The 27,115-nt window shown below is 32.0% G+C and overlaps 1 protein-coding gene across 3 annotated transcripts; it reads right to left on the bottom strand.

Annotated features, from left to right (window-relative positions):
• LOC134708374 (glycerophosphocholine phosphodiesterase GPCPD1-like) lies at nt 1-25,748 on the bottom strand. 3 transcript variants are annotated; one of them, XM_063568852.1, is made up of 19 exons: nt 25,650-25,748; nt 24,883-25,061; nt 20,027-20,190; nt 19,781-19,837; nt 18,615-18,766; nt 17,537-17,614; nt 16,626-16,736; nt 15,833-15,986; nt 12,316-12,451; nt 11,921-11,969; nt 11,435-11,527; nt 10,656-10,730; nt 8,534-8,579; nt 7,983-8,110; nt 5,336-5,466; nt 4,135-4,270; nt 3,725-3,885; nt 2,968-3,030; nt 1-2,158 (listed from the first exon to the last, which is right to left on the bottom strand). In XM_063568852.1, exons 2-19 carry the CDS (start codon nt 25,053-25,055, stop codon nt 2,071-2,073), a joined length of 1,995 nt encoding a protein of 664 aa, XP_063424922.1. In that variant the 5' UTR covers nt 25,056-25,061; nt 25,650-25,748; the 3' UTR covers nt 1-2,070. The 3 variants fall into 3 exon arrangements, with proteins under 3 accessions (XP_063424922.1, XP_063424924.1, XP_063424925.1); XM_063568854.1 differs by having other exon boundaries at nt 24,883-25,154; nt 25,650-25,716; XM_063568855.1 differs by lacking the exon at nt 25,650-25,748 and adding an exon at nt 25,614-25,632.
• Between the last annotated feature and the right edge of the window lie 1,367 nt (nt 25,749-27,115).

Here is a 27,115-nt window from a genome sequence, read left to right as displayed (position 1 = left end):
TAAATAAATACAGTAATTTAATTAAGTCTGTTTATAAAAAGACATTTCGACATGATACTCATATTGTAAATAAAATAAATATTGATAAAATTTCATGTTTCAACATACACAAAGACTGAGTTGGATAAATCAATCTTGTATCACTATTGTAAAGTTTCATAAAATCCATCATGTGTACACTTCAGAAACATCAAACATCATCTCATATGTTGAGATCAACAACCTATGTCTAGCAGATATTAAAATGATCATAACTTCAATTAACTACTTTCGCTTCCCTTAATCTTTCATCTATATAGAAAATAAGATATTTCAGCCCCAAATCTATGTTTTGTAAAATCAATCATACTAGGTCAGAAAAAACAATGCTTCTTATACTTCCTTTGTTCCTTCAGTTTAAATTACGAACATGATCCTCAAGACTTCATTTGGAAAAAAAAATGATTTGAACCCATGTACGGACTAAGCAATGACTTTTGTGCCCATTACACATAAAAATGAAATTAAAAAAAGAGATGAATATTAAAACAGAATAAAACAGAAGGATGGTTGACGGTTATGTTACGTGTTCTTTTTGTAACAGGGCTATTACTTATGGAATAGAATACATTTTGCTTGATAAAAAAACAATTTTAACGAAAAACTATGTAGAGTGTTTAATTTAATTCGATATAGGAATTCAAAAACTAAAACACATGTTCACATTTACCTCAAATATTCGTTTGTTGCTTTATCACAAAGAAAAACACATTTGATTGACTAATATATAAAAAAAAATTAAAACGAGATTCGCCATTTTTATTGATGCCTTCATATCTAATATAAAAAAAACATGGACAATTTTTGAACATGTCACTAAACATATATTAAAAATATTCTGAGTATTTATCTGATAGAGTGCTAGATCTTAATGCATAGGAAATGTACATCATGCAAATATGTAATACTTTGCAAAAACTGCAATGTAATCAGAGTTCAATTATTCAAAATAATATTCTGGAATTTTCAAATACAAGACGGTGTGTACCAGTTTTACAACAAACTACTAATTTTTGAGTTCTTTCAATTTTCGGCATTTAGAAACAAATAAACAAATTAAAACGTGACAAATTCGCAGGAGCTTTTTATCCAACAAAAAAAAACTATTTTTGGAACACAAACACATCAAAATTGAATGAATTTTAGACTATGGCACTCCTAATGAATAATTTTTAAATGAAACTTTTATTATTTGTCTAGCATTTCGATACTATATAAAAATATACACTGATGACACTGCTATTCAATAATGAATTTTTCATAAACATAAAACTATACTGTATCACATGATAAAAAGAATAATTATGCCATTGTGATTGTGTAAAAATAATGTTAGGTACACAGTTGCAATATGTTGCATCATATAATATATTATATACAAACACTATTGAAAGAAAGAAGTATAATTACATAACATAATGAGACTGCAACGTAAAAAATACACTTTTGTTAAAATCAAAACAAAACATAACAACTCAACATAAACCATAAATAATAGAACACGAGATTCTGAATACAGCCATTTGGACATATATGCGGTGAATTTTGTTACTTTGCTACATAGAAATTATGTATTTATGTTGATATAGGCAAGTAAATCAATTTAAAATATAATATATAAAGAGAGTAAGCCATACTTTCTACACTTATAACTGAAGTAAATCAAAGTGACGAAATTCATTGCCATTGATTATATGTTTTCGTTTTTAAACCTTTAACAATTAAGGAACACAGTAAGCTGTATGTCACATGTTTCTAGCATTTAAAAAAACTAAATCATCGCATCTTAATTATCTATCAATGCAAAATATTAGATCTTGAAAGCTTAACACAATAACTATAACTAAACATCAAACAAGTCAAGAACTACCATTGCCCTTACTTCAGGGAAAAAGATAGTCGAATATATTGTCCGATAAGCAAAGTATTGGAATGTTGTTTTCTTTTACAACATATAAGCATGAACTTATTATATGATGGCTTTATGTCTTATTAAGACCACTAGTATTGAACATCCTACGTTATTGTGTATCACGTGCTGTCTTTATCTACAGGTTTTTCTTTCAATCTCTTTTCCATCTTGAATACATTCTCTTTCGTGCTTTTCAATTGATCAATTCTGGAAAAAATAACGGGACACACACTTTTTTAAGAACAATGCCTGACACATAAATGTGAATAATCTCATTGATATAGGCTATACAAAAATGTGTTATATCTTGCAATCACAAGTTCCGGTGATGATGATTTTCCCTTTCTTTACTTTTAATGTTGTGACTACTGCGGCTGTCAGTGTCGGTACATAAATTGTTTTCAGACATTATTAACACCGAACTATTTTCATTAACGTAGTCATGGATTAAGGACTTGTGTTTTCACATCAACTTTTCTTTTTTATCTCAAATTATTATTAAATAACTCATAATATATAGTTTTTGTTATACTCTGTGAAGCGATATAGCCAGTTTCGCAGATGATAGCGTATATGTTCCTAATGTCGTAACTACAATACCCCTCCCTTTTCATGAATGTGACTTACAGAATTATATTATTTACCGGGTTTGTAATAACATAAGCAACATGACGGGTACCACGTGTGGAGCAGGATCGACTAACACTCCAGAGCACCTGAGATCACTCCTACTTTTGGTGGGGTTTGTATTGCTTAGTCTTTAGTTTTCTTGGTTGTGTCTTGTGTACTATTGTTTGTCTGTCTGTCTTTTTCATTTTGAGCCATGGCGTTCATTTTCGATCTATGAGTTTGAATGTTCCTCTGGTATCTTTCGCCCCTCTTTTACATCCTTCATCGTTAATACAATTAATTAATTTCCAAAGTAAATGCATTTATCATATATAAAGTGCAATGTATCATTTCATATAATATTTGTAATCAATTCAAGTTAAATAAAGTCTAATGCTGAAAGTTACCCAATGATGTTGTTAGCGTCATTTACAATCCACAAATCTGTAACATCCTCATGTACCATCCATCTAAAATTTAAGTATTTTACATCATAATTGAATACAAAATAAGATCAATAACAGTTCATTTAATATTTTCATTAGCTATGTTTATGTCATAAATCCAACATAACCTTCAGGAAATAAATCATGCGCGAGTATTTCTACGAAATTCTGTTTGTAGTTGTATATTTACCAATAACAGGAAAATGGTATTGGTCGACTTCACATCAAGATAATCAGCACAATCCGTATGTTAAAAAGAGCGTTACGAAGAAATACTAATTTTCAGCAGTATGGCATTTGTTTCCATTCGTTTGGTATGTTTGAGCTTTCGATTTTGCAATGTGTTTAGGAACTTTCCTCTATGAAATTTCCTGGTGTTCGGTATTTTTGTTATCTTATATGATAGCTCCTGCATGGCCATGGCAAATAAATGACTCATGAAATTTATAAAATCTTTACTTCATTGAATTTTGACACATTAAGGGAAACAAAAGAGCCAGTTAATAGTGAAATTAACATAACAATTAGGGAACAAGTGCACCAGTTAATAGCAAAACTTACCTTATATTTATGAAATGCAATGTAATTGAACAATCATGCGAAAAGATGATTTTAAATAAACCACGCAATAAAGGATTTAAAGGATCGAATACGTATAGTGAAAGACAATACTCTCATATAAAGTATTATATATTGTTGATATGAATTGTTTACTTACCTATCATATATAATGCCATCTACACCTAATTCTCGTAACTTGTTGATCACATTTGAATCATTGGTTTCCTCTCCCCAACAGAACAGCACTTGTCCTGATTTTTTAACTTCTTTGATAAGTTCATGGTTTTCAAGTATTGTTTTTGAATTTACATTTATCCCCTTTAAATAGAACACCATAAAAAGAAATATATGTTAAGCAAAATTTTAACAGGATTTGAAAACAAAAGTCATCTGTATTTTAACCTGATAGTGTTATTCAAAACTGTTATTAAATTGACAAATCTTATAATTCATACAAACAATAATGCTGCAAATTAATTACATGATACTTTCTTTAAAAGCAAGAAATTAATACTTCGTTGAATAAAAGATATGTGATTCAGACAGACAAGTATATTTAATATTTACCAATATATTTGCAAAATTGACAAATTTGACGCCAATCGGAACATATACACATCTAGGATCTGCCCTCTCTTCATCATGCCGTATGCGTCCAACGGTAAGCAATAAAACAGGATATTTATTCTGTTTTAATCGCAGTCTAAAGGGAAAGACATAAAGAATTACATTTCTTAAATAGTTATGACCTATTCTGGGTTAACTGACATGGTGCTATCATTACTATTTTAATTCTAATAAATACATATATATCCCATGTTAATTCAAGTGCATGAGGTACATTTGCCAATGAGACAGCTTTCAATGATGAGTAATCTTAATACCACATATGAAAGATATAAGAAGCTCCAAAATAAATTCAATGGGAAAACTAGCGGCCTTATTTATTCACAAAACAATGACCTAAAATAAATGTGATAAACAGCAACAAGACAAACCACTGAATTACGCTCCTGACACAAGAAAGGCAAACAGATAATGCGGAGGGCTTAAACATGTGTGTGGTTTCCCACATCCGCCTCTTAACCTGAGACGATTGGGCAACAGCACAATAAAAAAACTAGAAATATCAGTTAAATGGGGATTAACGCATAAGATCAATACACAGCACAAAACACAACTATAACAAACAGAAACACTATAGACACAAAGTACAGATCTGCGAGTACTCACAGTTACTAAAATGATTAATTTATTAATAAGCGAAAATTAATAGTGTATCTTTTGGATAGGTAATTAAAAAAAAGATTTAAATCTTAAGACTAAAATAGACAAACAAACAACAAAGCAAAAAATTAAAAAATTAAAATGAACGAAATGAACATATGTGCACACTGAATAACTTTGTAGCGGGTTATTTTAAAGCTTTCACCAGTTTATTTATGTTATTTCGAATAGACAGAAAAAATATTACAGTTATTCAGCATAAAATAATTTCAAATTCTATTTTAGCTGGAAAAGATCGTGTAAAACGTTGCTGACGTCACGGTCACATGACAACATTACGTCTATGAGCTGATAGACAACACACTGTCAGTCAGATGCCTTACATAAAAAAAAATTATTATAGGATATTATTTTCTTCTCTGTACTTATTCAGTACTTAGTTTTTTTTTAACTTTTCCCAACTCGTTTTTTTTTAATGTACAGGTTTCGAATGTAATGATTGGAAATATTCAGATTTTTTCACAAATTAATACATACTTACAATGTGCATATATCAGGATCAAAACTTGAGAAAACTATTCGTCGATGTTTTGCGTTTTCAAATACTGATTTTAAAATTATATCAACAAATTTGTTTCTGTCAAAATAACTAGACTCTTCAATAAATCCATTCTGTGAAAAAAAGAAAAGAAAAAAAGTCTACAAAATGTGTATTGTCTATAGTGTCACGTTTATTTTCAATAGATACATTTTTGTCACATACTCTTTAAAAAGATCGTTTCCATCACAAGCTAAAAATACATCAAAATATCACATCTCGTTTTTGACATAAATTTAATTTGGAAATTCTTATTTCATTAAGGGAAATATACAATATTGGGTCAATGCCAGGAAAATATATTTTTTTTGTATAAGGCTGATAAACTGGGGAAGGGTGAGGTTCTACCGAGCCCTTCCCAAGTTTTGCGCCGAGTACAAAAAAAGTTTATATTTTTATGACATTGACTTAATATTGTTTTTATACTGCAACTTAAATTAATACACTGATAGCTTTTTAAATCGTAACACAAATGTCATTTTTATGTAAGTTGTGTCGTTGTTCTACTCTTATATTTAATGCGTTTCTCTGAGTTCTAGTTTGTTACACGGATTTTGTTTTTTGTCCGTGGAGTTTTGAACATCGGTATACTACTGTTGCCTTTATTCAAACTTGTGTTCATCCCCTAATGGACTCCTGATTGTGAAGAAAATGTTCCATGATGAAATTGACATTATACAAAATATAGCTATGTTACTATATCAAGGAAATAAACACAACTAGTTGCAGTATAAAAACAGAAAAGTATGTGAAACGAAATAAATAACATCTTGAAAATGAAATTTAGAAATAAATGCTGCACTTGATTACGCCCATCATGATTTCTTGTAACACAACAAAATGAAACATCTACGGTTCACTGTACTAGAAAATATATATTGAAACCTTAGTTGAGTATGTGAAACGAAATAAATACAAAGCACATCTTTCATCATTTACAAAAATCATCATTTCAATGTGATTAAAAGAAATCCTATACCATGTCTGGAATTTGGCAGTTGTTATAGCACTAATAGTTCATTTCTAATGTATGTTGCATTGTTGTTTGTTTTATATTGCACTTTATATATGGTCAGTTATTTCGTTTTTTCCTCTCATAGTTGCTGTGTTTCCATTGGTTTTAGTTTGTAACCCGAATTTGTTTCCTCTCAATCGATTTATGACTTTGGAACAGCGGTATACTGTAAACCAACTTATTTTCGCGGATACTTTATTTCGCGTTTTACCCTTTCTAGTCTATTTCGCGGCTATTTAATTTCGCGATTTTCTATCTACTGTAAGTAGTTTAGTATGGAAATATCTAAATTTGACATGTTCTCGACTATTTATATTCGCGTTTTTTTTCTACTCGCGAAAATAAATCGGTCGCGAAAATTAGTTGGTTTACAGTACTACTGTTGCCTTTATTTATGAATATCTTAATTTTATGAAAATAATATCTTCAACCAATACGGACGCTGGATTACTTTTTAGCTCTAACGCTTAAAAAAATGTTTGCATTATAATATGTTAAGGGTTAGTGTTATGGGTCATCATTTTTTGTCATGAGTAACCGCTTATATTTGGGCACTGATACATAAAAAAAAAACAAAAAATATTTAAGAAACTATTAGGAAAGTAATGTTTTAATTCCTTCAGGAAAAAAGAAATTTTGATATTTCATTTAGGTTCATTTTTGCCACAAAGATGATAAAGCTCAAATGGTTTTACAGATATGTTCATTCCTGGCATTTAGATGTTTAGGCTCATTATTTCTGCTGAAGGTTAATCAATAATAAGAAATTCGGAAAATCGGAATTCGTAAGTGTTAATTTTATTTCATACCACATAAAACTAATATTTGTATTCCAATTTCCTTACATTCAAAGCATTAAGAATATGTTTTTTTTCATTATTTAATGATGTTCAGCGAACTGTAATTGTTTAAATCTGATATTCAAAAGTCTTTAGTAGATACTGGTCTCCTTGGCATTTAAATCCCATCTCCATATATCACATTGTCAAATATTCAGAACATGTTTAATTGTCGAAAAACAAGTGCTCAAGTTTCATAAGTGGTTTCAAATTGACCCCGATTTTAATATTTTCTCTTTTGCAAAATGAATTGCATATAACTAGTGTAAATACTCATCAAATATACCAGGGAAAAAATCTTGTATGTCATATAGGAGTTACATACAATCAAATCTCACCAGTGGACCTCGAACACGATAGGAAGGCCACATTCAATATAAAGTTGAAGATAGTTATAACTGAAAATCCGAAAACTAATGTCATATACGGCTAAGGCAATTATATGACTATGGGAGGAACACCATAGTGGTTTGAATAATTTAATTTATAACTCATTAACAGTAAACTTATAGATAATGATTACTAGATTGATTTTGCCCAGTGGCAAATATTTTGGTCATGTAATTCAGGACTAAACAGATGATAACCAAATCAATTATCTCTCATCTCAACTTGAACATGACGACTACTAACAATGCTTGGTATTAAACGTTCACCAGCATTATCATATACACAGTGGTTGTTTATACTCTTAGAGTAACGTAAGATACTAGGCTTATAATTATGTAAAACTGACCATCCTAAGCATCGGATATTTAACTTCCACATTAAATCCTACATGCTCATCAACATCTTCAAAACATTGTTTCAAGGTAGGGAACGGTTGTGTTTCTTTTGGATCAACGTTGTCTTCATATCTCTCATCTACAATACAATATCAAAATTAAAACGATTCAGTTTTCAATATATTTTGTAATGTGTTCTTTACAGTACCTTATAATACTCAATCATTTGTCAAAATCAATTATAAGTTAAAAATACGAAAACCCCATTTGTTTGACTACCACTGGGTCGGTACATATTGCATTTGGACTATCAGTCCAAACGAGTACAATGTACCCAATAGACAGAGCTTCCTTGCTAGCTCGAATAAAATAATGATCAACAAACAGTATGAGTGGTCTGATAAATTTGTAGGTAGTAAACAATTGCATGGTTTATTTGTGGATTTTTAAAGTGTAGTTTGTTCTCACCATTTAAATAGAGTATGAATCGTGTTGTTCTCTCTTATCTTTCTTATCTATTATCAAAGCTGTCGTAAAAACAAAGATACAATAAACTACTCACCAGACGCATGCGCGTCCTTCTCGTGTGCAGCATGAACAGATGACAACTACAAAAGAGATTTGAAATTCATCTGCATAACTAAATGACGATGTCTCAATGTACAACAGGACTACTGAACAACATCTAATTCTGCTAGTTACTAAATATATATAAGAAGATTTGGTATGATTGTCAATGAGACAACTCTCCATCCAAGTCACAATTTGTAAAAGTAAACCATTATACGTCAAAGTAAGGTCTTTCACACAGAGCATTGGTTCACATCCAATAGCAAGCTAAAAAGGGCTCAAAACATGACTAGTTTTAAACCATTCATTTTCTACAGGTACAGTCAAAATAACTTATCTATTTGTTTTTTTGTAGCTATGAAAGAATTAAGTTAAACATGATTAAGTTTAAATTAAGATTATAAAATGTATTTCAAATCATTTGAATTTAAAACTAGGTATTCAACTGGGAGAAGTTTAAAGTCACAAGAAACGAGTGACTGGTGAAAAATAATGTTTATCCAATTATTGATCCAACGCATGTATATATATCATAAATAAAGGCAACAGTAGTATACCGCTGTTCAAAACTCATAAATGCATGGACAAAAAACAAAAGCGGGGTAACAATCTAAAGTCGATGAAAACGCATCAAATATAAGAGGAGAACAACGACACAACACTAAAATGTAACGCACACAGAAACGGACCAAGAATCAGACAAAATCCCACGAGAATAACAAATATAACATCAAAACCAAATACATGAATTTGGGATAGACAAGTACCGTGACACGTCTTATCGCAATGTGAATTTAAACGTAGTCTTGTGTGCACGATTTTATCTTTTTTACGCAATCATATCGTATAATCGTCAATTTGCTTTCTCTCTCTGTCTGTTATAAAGTGAAAATATGGCAGCTACTTAAAGGTCGAAGTTTACCGAATAACACCTTACAGTAAACAATCAACAAGTAAACGTGGACATTGAGCACGTGTTTAACATGTATAATCAGATAATAGTTTATTTTAAGGACAGATCCATGCGTATTGCGATCACCGGATTTTTACGAGAGGGTCACGCTGTGGTCATTTTGCAAACGAAAAATATATCGGGTTTTTGAGGTTTCACATGTCTTTAATTTGATCCTAACATTTTAATGCTTTTAATCAGGGTGAATAATATCCCTGCAGGATCCTTCTAATAGACAGAAGCAAACCACACAAATGCTTGATAACTGTTTCAATAACTGCTAAGCTATAAAAATGCACAAATGACTTTCTATACATTTGTTATGGTTGTCTCCCATGCTCGAAGTAAAGCCCCATTTTTCAAAACTATAACAATGACTTGTACAATTAAATTTGGACTTAATCCGTGAAACAGTACAGTTTTCTGTCAAAGGATTCATTAGAACTACAGGCTCCTTTAGCAAACGGAACATTTTGGAAAGTAGTCTGCTGCTTGCGTTCCGTAAGATTTCAGTCGGCTTAAAAACTCACAATTGTCGTATTTTGATAATATAAGCAACATCTGCTGACATTGGAAACTATTAACCCATAAAGAAGCTATAATATCGACTTTAAAATAGTACAAAAATGAATGGAATTTTTTTTTTATAATTTTCATGCATCCGAAGCGGTTTTCTCAATTTATGAATCACATAATGATTTTTATAATATATTATGGTGAAGTTGAAATTAACGGCCACATTTAGACAACCTTGAACCTTAAAAAAAGATGTCTACAATATACCATAGCAGCTAAATATTACATAACAGTTTCTTGGTAAAGAAATATATATCAGAATAGGTGTTTCATTTTGAAATGGGTTGTACTCGTATGAGCGAAGAGCTTACTGCAATTCTGTTTTGACTGCAATTAAAAATAACAGAATAATTATAATAGATAAATAGTTCAATTGCACAAGATCAGAATCCAGGCAACACTGATTCCATTTTTTTTTAGAATCAACTTTTAAATGTAACATTTAAAATCGATTTTTGGTGATTTCTTTGTTAAATCGTCTTCGTGCGTCATCATCTGAGTAAAATGTAACATTTAAAGTCGCTATTAGGCGATTTCTTTGTTTTGAAATAACTTTTTATGCAATAATTAAAAAAATAATAAACACCTGCATAGATTGAAGCTCAGCAACAGTAAGATCCTTCACTGATACCCTGAAGTTTTCAAGTTCATCTCGCCTTTTCTAAAATTAAATAAAGAATTAGTATGATTATGAAAATTTGGATTTATTCTGTCAAATATTTATCTCAAGTAAAACTTATCTTCGAATGTTACATGAAAGGAAATACTTTCAATTGATAATCATCTGCAAAAAACTTTGCATTACTTTTCATTGTCAACATTTTGTGGTTGTAGTTAGAAATAAACTCATCATAGATACCAGGATTAAATTTTGTATTTTGGCCTGACACGCGTTTTCGTCTTCAAAAGATTCATCATAGATACCAGCATTAAATTTTGTATTTTCGCCTGACACGCGTTTTCGTCTTCAAAAGACTCATCATAAAACTTATTAATGTTACTTCTTTCCTTCTAAACTTTGTTATGACAAGTTCTATCTTCATAAGTTGTACGACTGTCTAGTGTAAAGCGTAGAATTCATTCACTTTTCGTTGACTGTTATCTCCATGCTGCAGTTTGCATTTAATTTTACCAATACGAGACTCAATATGAAATACTTTGAAATAATAGAAACACAGTATGCGCTCATAAACAGGCAAAATCCTAGATTATACGGCCCATATGTATTTTAACATTTATTACTTGCATATTATTTCCTTGTTTTATTTAGTACAGTATACAACTGTCTGAAATTACAAAATAAAAATACCTTACAGTTTATTTAAATAATGTATGAATAAATTAAAAGATAAACAATCTCCCTACCTTTCTGTATGTTGCAAACGCGTGAAAATCGTGATAAATTACTGGTACCAGGTCTTTACTCAACATGACGTCAAATTCAACAAAGTCGGCACCCTACAATTTATAATATTCTATTTCATATGTTTATTTGAAATACATATATGTGTGTGGTATATACAATCATTGAGTTTGTTTAGATTATCAAGATGTCATGTCACAAATCAGTCATTATTTACTCAAACTTTTTTTCCTATATTGTTTAACATAGCAGTTAAAAAATGCAAGCAAAACGAAACATTTTTGAAAGTAACAATATCGTACATGTGTAAAACTAAAGACTGATGGATCGAAATGTGAATTGAGAGTTAAAATTGTTTAAGCAATCTCATAGCTTGAAGTTCAACTGAATATAATATAATTTTACATGTTACTCTATACAGATTGATATACATGATATACATTATATCTATAAAAAAAGAACAGATGTCTTTTCCATTGGAAACTTACATGAATACCTGCTGACTGTAAAGATGCAATCGTATTTTCTCTCACTGATCTAAAATATTGAAAAACGTTTAAAACACAGAAATATACTGACATAACTAAACAGTAGTACATGCAATCATTGGCTATTGATATTAGGCTGAATCTCGTTGTATAGTTTTACCTGTATTCAGTTATCTTTATCGTGTATCGTCCTATCAATTTTCTTGTTTATAGATTGAAAATATGCAGACAACGCAATGGTTAAAAATTAAAAAAACAAACAGACAAATTTGAGTACTAAAGACACAACATAGAAAACTAAAGACTTAGCAACACGAACTGCCACCTAATCATCCCATTCATATTCATAACATGTATTTGGATTTGTATAATATATATATAAAAAAAACATTTACTCTTTTGGGGAATGTGCCGAGCCCATTCCTTTGTGTCCTATATCTAGTGCAGCTCTTTCAAACTTCCAGTAATTCTGATAAGATACCTCCATTGTCATAGGTAGACCAACCAAAGGTTTTATCAGAAGATAATCCACTAGAAAATAAAGTAAAATATTAGTCCAAAACATGGGTACCAATGTTTGATTATAACAAATTCTTTTCCTGCAACTGCAATAATTGGTAAAAATATAACTGTAAGAGACGATACCATAACATATAAGCATTTTATTTAAATATATAATTATACATTGGACATTATAAATAACAAATAAAACGCATATTAAAGACGAGAAAATGATAATGTGTTATGAAAACAGACCCTGATTTGTACAAGACTGACACATGTTACGAGATTTTGTAGCATGCTAGTTTACACTGTAAATAACAGACTGCACGAATACCTGCACACATTATTCTGATTCCTTATCGACACCTCTTTGCTTTAACTCACTAATGCCGCGTGCCAATTTGAGAATCAGCAATTTATAAAAGTCGATGTTCAAGTCGTTAGTTAAACCCGGACTAGGGGTCGAACCCAAGACCTCCTGCGATTGAGGTTAGCACGATACATAGACACACCAACACGGTAGAAGACCGCGTGTGTGTCTGGTCATTAATGAAAACAACAAACAGCATGACTGAATGAATAAATGAAACGTTAAATATAGGCAACAGTAGTATAATGCTGTCATAAGTCATAAATCGATTGAGAGAAAACAAATCCTTGTCACCAACTAAAATAAGGGCAACAGTAGTATTCCGTTGTTCGAAATTCACAAATCGATCGAGAAAAGAAAATCGGGTGACAAACTAAAACTGAGGGGAAAACATTAAATATTGTCGAAAAATACCAGTCTAGGAACCGAATTTCGTTCGTCTAGCGGCTGGGGAAATTTACAGTCCCTTGAGACTGGTATTTTTCGCAAATACCCCTCCATAACATGATATATCTGTTTAATAACACCAAATAGATTTGGATTGAAACTCTCTGTACAGGTGAAGTTATTTTCTTTTACTGGAAAGCGGTAATTCATTAAACATGTTTATGAAAAATATTGAAGATTTAAAGAATATTATCATAGAACCGTGGTAATTATACATGCACTAACTAATACGCGTTAGCTCGCTTTTTATGTAACGTCATATCCATAAAAATTTGGCGGGAAGATGGCTTTCCTATATAAGGTGTAATTAAAAAGGAAAAAAAACGTATGTTATAAATTATAAATGTACAAAATACTGAATACTGAGCGTATATCATCGGGGACCCCATACGCGTCCACAATCACTCGTAGTAAATGAAGATTTAATACATTTCGTGCGTCCAAAAGGTCTTTTTCACAAGCCCAGTAGTCAGCACTTTTTGTGCTGACATGAATTGTCATTGATATGGTTATATTTATAAATTTACTGTTTACAAGTTTTTGATTTTTTTTAAATACTAAGTCTTTTCTACCTCAGGCATAGATTACCTTAGCTGTATTTGGAAAAACTTTTAGGAATGTTGGTTCTCAATGCTCTTCAACTTCGTACTTTATTTGGCCTTTTTAACATTTTGAATTCGAGCGTCACTGATGAGTCTTTTGTAGACGAAACGCGCGTCTGGCGTATATTCTAAATTTAGTCCTGGTACCTATGATGAGTTTATTTAACGAATTTACCTTCATAATGAACGCTCAGACATAAAAAAAAGAAAAAAAAAGTAAGAAAATGATGTATTAACAAAGCAATGTTTTTTTGGTCTAATGAAAAAAGGGGCCAATCTTTTTAGTCTACATATGACGCATCAGTGACGCTCATATCAACGTAGTTATAAAGCCAAACAAGAACAATGTTGAAAAGCATTGAGGACCCAAAATTCCAAGAAAAGTTGTGCCAACTACGACTAAGATATCTATTCCTGGGATAAAAAAATCCTTAGTTTAAAAGAAGGATGAAAAATACCAGAGGGACACACTTATAGATTGAAAATAATCTGACAACGCCATGGGTAAAAATAAAAAGACACAGACAAATAATAGTACAAAAGACAAAACATAGAAAACTAAAGACTAAGCAACACAAACCCCACCACAAACTGGGGGTGATCGCATGTGCTCCGGAAGGGTAAGCAGATCCTACTCCACATGTGGCACCCGTCGTGTTGCTTATGATATTACAAATCCGGTAAAAAGACTAATTCGGTAGGTCACAATCGTGGAAAGGAAAGGTTATTGGAGAAACGACATTAGAGAATATCCGATATCATCTGTGAAACGGTTATTCCATAACGGTCAACCAACTCGTGATGGCGTCCGTAAAATTTACGAAGATAAAAGAGGGACGAAAGATACCAGATGGACAGTCAAACTCATAGATCGAAATAATCTGACAACGCCATGGCTAAAACTAAAAAAAAACCAGACGGACAAATAATAGTACAGAAGACACAACATAAAGAAATAAAGACTAAGCAACACGAACACAACCAAATACTGGGGATGGTCTCAGGTGCTCCAGAAGGGTAAGCAGATCCTGTTCCACATGTAGCCCCGTCGTTTTGCTTATGTTATTACAAATCCGGTATAATATAATTCGGTAGGTCACATTCGTGAAAAGGGATGGGTATTGTAGTTACGACATGAGGAACATATCCGATATCATCTGTGAAACGGTTATTCAATAATGGTCAACCAACTCGTGATGGCGTCCGTAAAATTTAGATTTCAACCTCACCATTTGGAACTCTTGGTTTAAAAGCTTCCGTGTGAACAGCAATCCTTTATCAAGGAAATCATGCTGGATACACAAGCCCGAGAATATCGTATAAAAGAGATGATTTCAGCTGCCCAATTGTGAACATTCCATTTCTATGTAGTAACATTTCTACAGCGCCTGCATACGGAGTATATCTCCGTATGCAGGCGCTGCAGAAATGTAACTACATAGAAATGGAATGTTCACAATTGGGCAGCTGAAATCATCTCTTTTATTCTAAAGCTTTGTTTTCAACAGACCCTCATTGTCACTTTCTAGATGTAAGTTAAGATATCAGGCAGAATTAACTTAATCTATAGATAGTTAGTCAAATGCCTTTTAACTCTTTTGGTATTTTTGAAAATATTGTTTTCGCTGTATTTAGATCCCTCTGCAACGAAATTTGTTGCATGAACATGTATAAAAATTGCGGTTTTTATCCATTGCAATCCTAGGTTAAAACGTTGTGTTCAATTTAAACCTGTTTATAGATAGTTATATAAATATATATACATGTGTATATAGCAATGATCAATGTCAGCTGGTCGCATTCATTTTGTCAATCTAATCATAATACAGATTCCGTGATATTTTCTAGTCTTCGAAATTTGCTGTTTCTTCCAATATTTTAAGACAATGATTGATGTTATATAGTAACTGGAAGGAAAATATAAACATGATTTATGTGTCAATCAGATACATTTGTTGTACATTTGCTTCAATATTAACAATGACCTACCTTTTACTTGTCCAAAAGGTTTATGTGTAAGGCCTGTTATTGGTATAGTCTTAACATCGTTCGTATGCTTCATTTCCATTGGTAAAATGTAATTATATCCAATAATTTTGGGGTCCTTGTCAGGAAAATGTACGAAGAAGTTAAACTGAAAGCCCTATAAATCAAATGCAATTATAAAAAAAGCCATCATGCATTTGAGGAAATCAAAAATGCAATTCAAAGCAAGTAAGTGTAAAGAGTAATTCTAAATAACAAGAAATGGGACCAATTTCAGCCAAAATAATATAACATTTCAAAATATGTTTCAATCTTAATAAAACTGCACAGCTTCGTGTACTTTTTCAATTTACCTTGGAAAAGAAATATAAGAAAAATATCAAACTCCGAGGAAAATACAAAACGTAAACTATCTAATCATATGGAAAAAGCTCAAACACATCAAACGAAGTGATAACAACTGTCATATTGCTGACTTAGTACAGGTATTTTCTTATGTAGAACATGTGGGATTAAAACCTTGTTTTATAGCTAGCTAAACCTCTCACGTGTATGAAATGTCGCATAAAATTCCATTATATTGACAACAAAGTGAAAATAAAACAAACAGACATAATAGGTAAAAATGTTAAAAAAAAAAAGAAGTACAGATTGAAATTAGTTTGGTGGAAGTTTTTTTTCAACCTTTTATAAATTTGATATGTAAGGCACAAACATTTGAGCATATCATTAACATATTGTTATTGGCCTGTTCTAGAACTTTTATACAGGATAATGAAATTAATTTGAAACTTACTAAATATTCAGGATCGATTGTTCTTGCTGAAAATATCATGAAGTCATCAGGATTGTACACCTCTCCATACGTCTTTTGTATATGTGGTTTCTCTTGGCCACTTTTCAATGTCTAAAAGAAATGATCTTTCTCTATCGCATTGTGGGTTTGTAAAAAATATCATAGTTCAAAACAGGCAAATTAACAGTATGAAACGTAAATCAATTCTTTTTTTCTCTTTGACATATTCCCCATTTCCATTCTAAATTGTATTTTTTTGTACATCTTGTAATAGAGTTCCTCATCTGTTACTGGAATGTCTAAATCCAAACGTTTGTTTATAACGTTTAGATACATCCACCAATACAAAGTTGGGACTGTCCATTGAAAACTAGATGTACAATATGACCCTCAGTGGAGAACACATCTTTGATCGTTTGTAAATTTTTATGATGTAACTGACAAAAAAATGCAGTATTTTTGTATATAGTGTACTACAATGTAGTATCATATTTTGAAAAAATGCTTCATTATGTCACTTCTGTACTGAAATGAATTATCATTGAAAGTATTATATTTATAAAATATCTGTTTACAAAACTTTTGAATTTAAAAAAACTAAGGCTTTTCTACCTCAGGAAAAGATTACCGTAGCGTGTTTGACAAAACGTTTTTGAATGTTGATCCTCAATGCTCTTCAAATTCGTACTTTATTTGGCCCTTTTAACTTTTTTTTAGATTCGAGCGTCACTGATGAGTCTTTTGTACCGTAAATACAAAATGTAATCCTGGTATCTATGAAGAGTTTAGTCACATGGTTTGATAAGGTATACTGTGTTTCTTCCAAGATACTACGTTTTATACTATATATATTTGTCCTTTTCGGATGCAACCTAGATTTTACTTAAATAGTTTACAAAATATGTACTTACAGAGACAAGCACTTTCGTATAAGTCGCTGTTGGGATTGTATCTGGTTGATAATCATCTTCCTCGTCCCCATCCATTGTCTATTTAGAAAACAATGGTATATTTTTATATTTGCAGAATGTTTACATGTAACATCTACAAATAAAGCTATTCTTTTCTGTAACATACAACGTTTGAATCACTTTAAGCTTAATCGAAATAAATAATCATTAGCCATTTCGAAATGCAAATTGTCATAATGGTTACCATTGTAAAGTGTAATTCATCGATTACTGGAAAATAAATCCGATTTTGCATTTTTCGTGATCATTTTTTTAATTTCATATTTTTTAAAAAATGCAGATATTTACGTTTCAAGCAATAAGGGTAAAACGGGATATAAATAATTGCACAATTTATACAAATCTGCCACGGCACTTGTGTGGTTTATTATCTTTCCTGTATTGTTTACAGTTTCTTTACTTCTATATCAGTAGCGCTTTAGCGACATTCGATCAGTGAGTCAGGATCCCCGGCTAGTGCCTCGGGACCTTGCCATGAAGGGACAAAGGTAAAAATGTATGTTTAACACACAAAGTTCTTGTAAACTAAGACTGTTATAATTGTAAAAACTCTATAAGATTTTCTTTTATTAACCAATCTTTTAACCAGGCTAACTTGCTGTTCAAATTGTGGTTTTAGAAAAGAAGATGGGATATCAAAACTAACAATGGTACTTAACAATCGATGTTAAAACAAAATCAAATTAATTGATGATTGTGTTAATTTTTCAATCTGTTACAACATCTCTGATCATTTAACAACAAACATTGTTGATCTGCACCTCTTTAAAATTAATAGAATAGCATTCAAACAAATAATAAATGTATTTTTAGTTTTACACATGGAACTGGGATAATCAAACTACTGTTGGCTTAATTGGTGTCATTTAATTCCTGGCTTGATAAGTAGAAGTAGGTTCTCCGTATGTCACTTCATTTTCAAGTCTGAAGTACACTAAAGGCTCTTATTTTTTTGTTCTTTCTACCTAACCAATTTATTTAAATTCCGACGTTGGCAGGGTTGAACAAAGAACCTTACATCTCTAAATCTTAGATCTAAAGGTGTACATTTAACGCTGTATGTCTGCGTTCTATGTCTCGATTTCCACATATATATTGGGTTACTATGCAGTCTTAGGTGAATCTCTGTTTCATCAGTTAACCATCCTGTTGATACATGCTTCTTCTGACCTGAAATAATTATATTAATATCAACGACGAACTAATACCACAGAACATTTCTCGAAATATCATCGACATTGGAATAGTTATATAGAAAGTGTATCCATATGATGAATAAGTATAAAACAAATTTTATGATATGTAATTTTAGTTCATTTATATGTTTTAGAGTTTAGTGTGACGTCCATTTTCACTGATTAGTACACAGTTATATTAAGGGGTCAGATGAGGACAACTCCATGTGCGGGATTTTCTCGCTGCGTTGAAGAGCCAATGGAGTACTTCGGCTGTTGTCTGCTCTTTGTTTGGATTCTTGACTCTTTGACATATTCCCAAATTCTATTCTCAATTTCATTAATTGTAAAATAAACTATAATATGTAGAATATTCCAGTGTGGACAACATTATTTGTTGGCCAGTGTTAAGATTGATTGATTGTCGGTTGCTTAATGCCACATTAACCAGTGTTAAGAACATACAGGTATATATGGCATAAAAAAAAGAAAAGTATAACGAAAATGAAAAATTTAAACACGAAAGAGCTTATCAATAAGAAGCGCGGTACCAAAAATCAAGAATCTAATAGGAGAGTTAGAAAATCGGTCAGCAACGACCTCAAATGACCTAATTCTTAACTCAAGATACTTGAAATATTTTGTGCGCACGTCATAACGTATTGCAAATATAGGCCGTTGCAACCATGAATAAAAAATTAAGGTTACAACTATCCATGCATCAAAGACAAAAAAGCAATGATTTGAAGGATATCGGTGAACAAATACAGATCACCATAGTGTCTTCACAAAAATGTCTTCACAAATTATCAACACTTGTACCATATAAACTAGAAGTATGATATAAAGAGTCCCTAGATGACAAAATCAACGTAAATATTAAAACATAACAACCTGTTTTATACTAAAAGACATTTTTTTTATACGTGTAGACTATTGTTTTTGTTCATTTTATCTATTTCATATTTTAAGAATATCACACAGATAATAATCATATTATAAAAATTACCATATTCTCCAAATGTGTCTATCGTATTCTCGTACATCGCAGGATCTTTCAGGTAATCTGAAAACGAAAACTTGTGAAATTTAACCTAAAGCAATTGGTCTATATACTTTATGACGCTAGATACAAACGCTGTGATACCAATTTCAGTGGAAAAAACGTTCCAAATTTTACACATTAGGTAACAAGTCTCTTTTTAATCACGCATGTTATAGTTTCTAAGTGACATGGAATAAGTAGACAACGTACCTTTTGGAGAGAAAATTCTTGGTTTTATGTTTGTTTCCCATCTCATAACATCCACGACTCTCTCAGAATCTTCACTATCAGATTCTACAATTCTAGCAATGAAGTAACGATATCTACAATCCTTCGCATCATCTGATAAAGTGATCGTCTTTTTCCAAATATTCCTAAATTAGAAAATTTAGCATATCATTTGATTCATTTGGAAATAAGTTTAAAATAAAATCACCTCGGAAAAAAATCTATAAAACATTTAGATATATCTTCTACATTTGCCAATAGCAACGGTTACAACTTTCATAAACGTTTCCATAGTCTAAAAACTACACCTTAGCACATCATTGGTACGACAGTTCATCTATCTGCATCGTTTCGTTCAGCAAACATATTAGTCCAGGAAACCTGCACAATGTGGTAAAAGCATGAAATTTGGTATATAAGCTCCTAAAACCATTCTAAGCAAAATAAGATATGGAGCTAAATATCAAAGACATCGGACACAAAGGTAAAACACTGAAACTTTGTATATTATCTCTTTATACCCTTCTTAACAAATAAAGATATGAAACCAATAAGAAAAACTATCAACTTCCGTTTTTTTCCAAGATGGCGGTCGAAATAACAAAAACGATAAAACAAATCAATAGGACGTTGCAATGTTTACAAAAAAAATTATCAGTACAGTTGAAAGTAATATATGTACAGCAGCTGTTAAATGCAATAAGACTTTCATTCTTCCTGTTTGTGTCGGTTAACCCTATACTCTTCATTGCATCAGGAACAATCTCCACCACACTTGCATAAAGGATAATCATGGCATATTGTACTTGGTTGGTCTAACAGCAGCTGATACCTCGGAGAAAGCATTCCATATATCCCATTCTGTTTTCTTTCCTTCTCCTGCAAATGAAGATACAGTGTCGCAACCTGTAAAGGCGTGGAATTTGAAATCACATTCTCTCCAACTGTACAGATAACTTTCTTTTCAGTCTATCGGGGAATTCGAAGACGAGTTTAAGCTCAAAATAAGCTGTTTCAGTTTCTATCGGAAACGTTGACAGAAGTAGCTAATTAATACTGAAAAGAAAATTATATGTACAGTAAACGTTGGAGAGAATGTGATTTCAAATCAGGCACACATATACTAGACAAGTCTAAACTACAACCGTGCAAACACGAGGGAGCAGATACGAGAGTTATGATTCACGTTGCAGGTGCAGTCGGATGGTTTTAACAAGATCAGCATTAAAACTGTGGATACAGATGTAATTGTGGTCTTTATTTATGTATTTTTAAAAGGACACAGAAGCTGATGAGATATGGATAGCATTTGCAAACCGGAAAATATTTCCGTGACATTCCTAATATTCATGATATTGCACAATCTTTGGGTCCTCATCAAATCTACGCGTTTACCAAAAGTCCACGCCTTTACAAGTTGCGACACTGTATCTTCATTTGCAGAACGAGAAACAGCATGATAGACCAACCAAGTACAATATGCCGTGATTCAATTTTACCATTGCTGGATGGATATGTTCTTCTTTTGTACCATCGGACAAGTGAATCCAACAGTTTAAATAAGCTAGAAAAGTACTCTTTGCACCTAAAGGTAGATCAATATGGTCTGTACCACCAACACGAGAGGCACTTTACCAACATGTCAAACGTTTTGTGTACCAATCTGGATTGATTTGGATTCAGTTTTTGCTTTTATAGCTTCTTCTGTCATCCCCAGACTTGTATGGTTAGAAGAAGCAAGACAACGGCATATAAGAACCTGTTCTATACAATATTGACAAAGACAGACTCTTCACTGCATGAGCTTGTTCACTCTGGATGCAAGAAAGGTTATCGAGGACAGTTAACAAGGGTTTCAAATCCGCCCTTTCGTGTACAGCCTTATGCAAGGGTGATGGAGATTGTGCCTGATGGATTGAAGAGTTTAGGGTTTACCGACACAAACAGAATGAATGAACGTCTTATTGCATATAACAGCTACTGTATATGTATCTTATTTTCAATTGTACTCATCTGATATTTATTTTTGTAAATATTGCAACGTCTCTTGTTTTATCATTTTTGGTTATTTCCACCTTCATCTTGGAAACAAAACCTGGAAGTTGATAGTTTTTCATATTGGTTTCATATCTTAAATTGCAAGAGATAATATACAAAATTTCATTGTCTTGCCACTTTATGTACGGCTTCTTTGATATTTAGTTTATAATTTTTGCAATTTTTTCCCGCCATCTTGGAAAAAACGGAAGTTGCTTTTTTCAGGTTGGTTCCATATCTTTTTTCTTATATAATGGTGTTAAGACTTATATAACAAGTTTGATGCTTTTACCACATTTTGCAGAATTCTGATGGAAAAATGGATTTAGCTGCTGGACTATATTTGGGTTTTTTACAGCTTGCTATATATATGTCGTATCGGTTTTGTTCATTGTTGAAAGTCGTATATAGTGACCAATATCTGCCAACAATTACGCACATTGATCTCTACTGGAGAGTGGTCTCATTGGAAATCATATCACATCTTCTTATTTTCATCAAGTACGTCTAAATTAGACAAAAGGGGGTGTCATATCTGTATTCTATTATTTGATGGCCGATTAATCTTTTTTTAAGCGCTCTAATATTATCGTGCTAGTTTGTATTTTTGGTATATTTTTGGTATATATTCTTTAATATTAGAGTTCTTAATCACTGTCCCCCCCCCCCCCAACTATTGCCTATTCTGTACACCCCATCCAGACCCTCTTCTTGGTGGGGTGTACAAATGACAAAATTATTTTACTCGCGTAGTTGTATTAACTATATTTGGTTTCTTTAAAAAATTTTAAAAACTTCTGGATAATTTTAAATCTCTGACTGTTTCTGAAATTAATTCTAACATAACTTTTGATTTTATAACCCTCCATATCACCATTCCCCATGTGAAATTATAATTGTTTTGAATAGACATTGAATGACAAAATTTCTTCCTATGCAACGTTTGGATTTTCTGACGCCATACACGCGAAACAATGAATGTGTATTTTAATTTGATAGATTTTTGTAAATGTTTGTTTGTCTTGAGATCGTAACACAGTGATGACTGCTGTAACCATATTTTGACTATTTAACCGATTATGTCGGTTTTGTTCACGCATCGTTGTAAAAATAACGGAATTCGATGCGACTGTCCTATACGTGAGAGGTTAAGCGCTATTAAAATCCACCATTTGAAAATGCCTGTACCAAGTCAGGAATATGACAGTTGTTGTCCATTTGTTTAATGTGTTTATCTTTTGATTTTGTCATTTCATTATGGACTTTCCGTTTTGAAATTTCCTCGGAGTTCAGTATTTTTGTGATTTTACTTTCTACTTAACGATTATTCAAAGAACTCATTTAATGCCCCACCTAGGAGCATTATGTTTTTTGTTCGTTGAAGTCTAATAAATTTGAGTCTAAGTACACATGTTCTCAATAACATGATCTTTCTAATTTTAATGCCCAATTAGAGTTTTGACCTCAATTTCAACGTTTATACTGATCATACAAAAGGATGGGACGAGTTGAGCATCCGTGTACAATGGACTGATGGACACATTTTTGTTATTTGAAGTGTACGTCGACTCGAGAAGCGTAGCATGCACAGCCCGGCGTTAAATCGTGTAACAATTAATTTATCTTCATCAAATCTCAAAAAGTGTCCGATAATCACTCGACAATATTAAGTAACAAATATTTCAAGTATATTTAGGACAAGAACGATTGAATCAAGAGTCAATCTTATATATAGGTGAACGCTGCAAAATCGTAAGGAATTAAAGGCTGGCTGCAAAAAGAAAATGAGGGTATGGCTGATGTGGACAGAAATTCTGACCTGCAACAAGCCAACTAAGCACTCACTAGGGAGTTGTTAGAAAGGTTGGGTCATGTACTCTCCCTGCATGATGAATTGGAATTTTCGTCCCCATTTAGACCGGACGTGGGAAATTATTTATACACCACGCGTGGGATTATAAATAACTTATTTTGTGTTGGGACGGCGTAAAGAAATATTTGTCACTGGACGTAAAACAATCATCATCATTGCGTACGTGTTTCATACTTTGAAAGTGGTGAATTATTTGTCTTGCCTTCCTGATATCTAACGTATGTAAGAGTTCGTTTTGTCAGAGACATTTATCGCCTACTCAATTGTACCACCGCCGATGTATCGCCATCGCATGTAGTAGATCGTGGATTATGAACAATGGATTTAATTATGTGGTCGTCTGTGTTGCAAATGCATTATCATATGGTGCAGGATAAACAGATATTTGTTGCACGTTTTTTAAAACATTTACGATATCGTTCAAAAGGGGGGGTCTTCAATATTCATTAACGCCGTTCGATTTTAATCATTACTGAAAAAAGTCTTGGACAACACATGTTCAGATCTTTTGTCTGCACAAATATTATTATAATGAAGAGGGTGGTAAAGTGGTCACTGGATCTGGATTATCATATATATATGTTGTTGCTAATTATGTAAATCAATTGTATCTGATTTTATGCCCTTTATGGGCCCTGTAATTTGGGAAATAAAAATATTCTATTCTATTCTATTCCATATGAGGGTCGTAATAGGGTATAACGAATAACGGTTAATGTTCTTGCGGTATTTTTTGGTGCCTCAGGTTGGTGCATGTCGATTAATTGTGCAATTTCTGTTCTAGCGATAACACATCGACTGATTTTGAAGAATCACGTAAAAAAAAATCAAAAATTACTATCACGATATTTATTTGAGACCTCTGACGAGGGCATACATTTAACTTGGCTTAGTTAAATTAACAACGATACTATATCAAAAGACTTACATGCCATTGCTAGTGTTATTCGCTGTCTTGGATGGCGCAGGACTTGAAACTCTAATTAAAATGACAGCATGGTGTGGATTCCAATTTCCAATCTTCTCACAATCTCCTACAAGACACACAGAATCACCGGTGTCTGTCTCCGCTCGCACACAAAAGGTCACCTCAAAAGTCATTTTTATCTGTATAGAGGTAATTGTAGGCACACTAGTTTAAGTATTGATGAAGTTTTGTCTATATATATCAAGTCTATCCATGCGTCAATAGAAATATCCCTACCAATTTAACATGGCAATTATTACTTTAAAAAAAATCAGATACATGCTGACCGGTAAGCAATATTTAATAACTTATCGAACCTTGTTTATTTTTAGATTCTCTCTATATACAATATGTATAAAACAAGGTCAAATTTGTTGCTAATTATATCTACATGATAATTCTCAATATAAATACCTTATAATTACATGTTAATTAGGGGGTTATTGATTATTTTATGTAGTAAATGACATAAATGTCATGGTGATCTCTTGAGAACATAAATATAAACCGGATTTGACCAGTTACACAAACACATGTTTTAAATAGCATGACAGGTTTAAAGATCAATAAGAACGCATGAATATAAGAAAATATATTAACTTATTTGATTATTTATATATTACAAAGAAACCAAACATTATCTTTTACTCATGATGATATTTATATGAACTGTAACGTAACGTTACGCCTACCTATAAACTGACCATAAACTGAATAAACAAACTCACGTTAAAAAGAAATACACATTTTTTCCCCTAAAAACACTAGACAAACGTGCACGGAAGTTATATAATTATAAATCATATACAAAGTACGTCACTACCGTTGAGCGGCGATTTTAAAATGAAATATGTTACAAGTTTTATTTGAAATACCGAAATTCATGACTGTTGGTAAATAAAAGTACATTCTTTCCTTCAGTGATTGTTCTTTTAAATTTGTTTAATCGTTTGTTGCTTGTTAAAATCTCATGTTGCCCTTGTGGTCATTAAATTGGATTAAAGTCGATCTTCTATTCTAATCTATCTCATTCTATTTTATTCGATTTGAGCTTTAAAAAAGGCTTCCTAGCTTTTTCCGGGATGGAAGGATTTTGTAACCTGTTTTAGGCAGCGATGCATGAGCAGTACAAACTGAATCATCGAGTACCAAATTAACCAAAAGTTTCATACGTATAAATAAAAAGAAAAATACAAATATATTTGGCTATGTATACTTCAGTTAGGGATCCAATATTTTGAAAAAGAGGCGGGGCGCCGTCTATGACTTGTTATTTGAAGGACCCACAACTTGTGACAACTTATAAAACTACCAAGTCAAAGTTATTGTTAACTATGTTTCCTTATTATATTAATTTTAATTAATTAAGTCCATGCATAGCACACAAGTTCCGGGAAGTTTAACTTTTACAGTCGGCCTACATAGGAGCTAGACTAGTCGACTCCCGTATTCGGAAGAAGAATTCACAACATAACTAGATCCGAGTTGACATGCAAACAGCTATATGCATATGCATTAACTATATAAAGTCATGTTTGCCCTAAATGTCGACTTCTGATTTTTTTCAGATATATCTTCTAATCATCATATCAATTTTGTCAAACATTTAATTTAAATTTTTACAAATAATATTAAATAAATAAGCTTTAGACAAGATTCTAATTGTATAAGCTAGGCTAGTCGTCTATATTGAGCTTTTACCCGACTTTAAATGACGACCACATACTTCTCATGGTACTAAAGTGGGACGGGAATTTTTATGAGGGAAGACTACTAATATTTTCTGCATAAACGCGGTCAGATTATTCATATTCACTGAGGGACTCAGAAGAATCACTTTCTGCTCGCCCAAAATGGAACACAAAAATTGCATTTCCCGATACCCCTGAGACAATTTAACTTGCTTTAAAACATGCATGCTCCAATTCAAGACCAGTTTCATAAGTGCATTTTCACAATTATTTTATGTTTTTTTGCAGAAAAAAGGTCCCGTTGAATGCTATGCACCCTCTTTCAAATATCATAGAAACGCACCTGCCCCCCTCAGAACATAATGGTAGAAAAAGATCTTTGCAGTAGAGAGTATTAACAAAAATATCAAACTATAGGGTTCAAAACGGGTAAGTTCGTAAAACCAGACGAAACCAATCATCGCGCTTCATACAAAATGTACTTCGGTCAACGCTTTTACACC

The sequence above is a fragment of the Mytilus trossulus genome, chromosome 2 (genome assembly GCF_036588685.1).
Source record: "Mytilus trossulus isolate FHL-02 chromosome 2, PNRI_Mtr1.1.1.hap1, whole genome shotgun sequence".
NCBI lineage: Eukaryota > Metazoa > Mollusca > Bivalvia > Mytilida > Mytilidae > Mytilus > Mytilus trossulus.
Note: the sequence above shows the minus strand (reverse complement) of the source record. Positions and strands in the feature narration are given on the sequence as shown.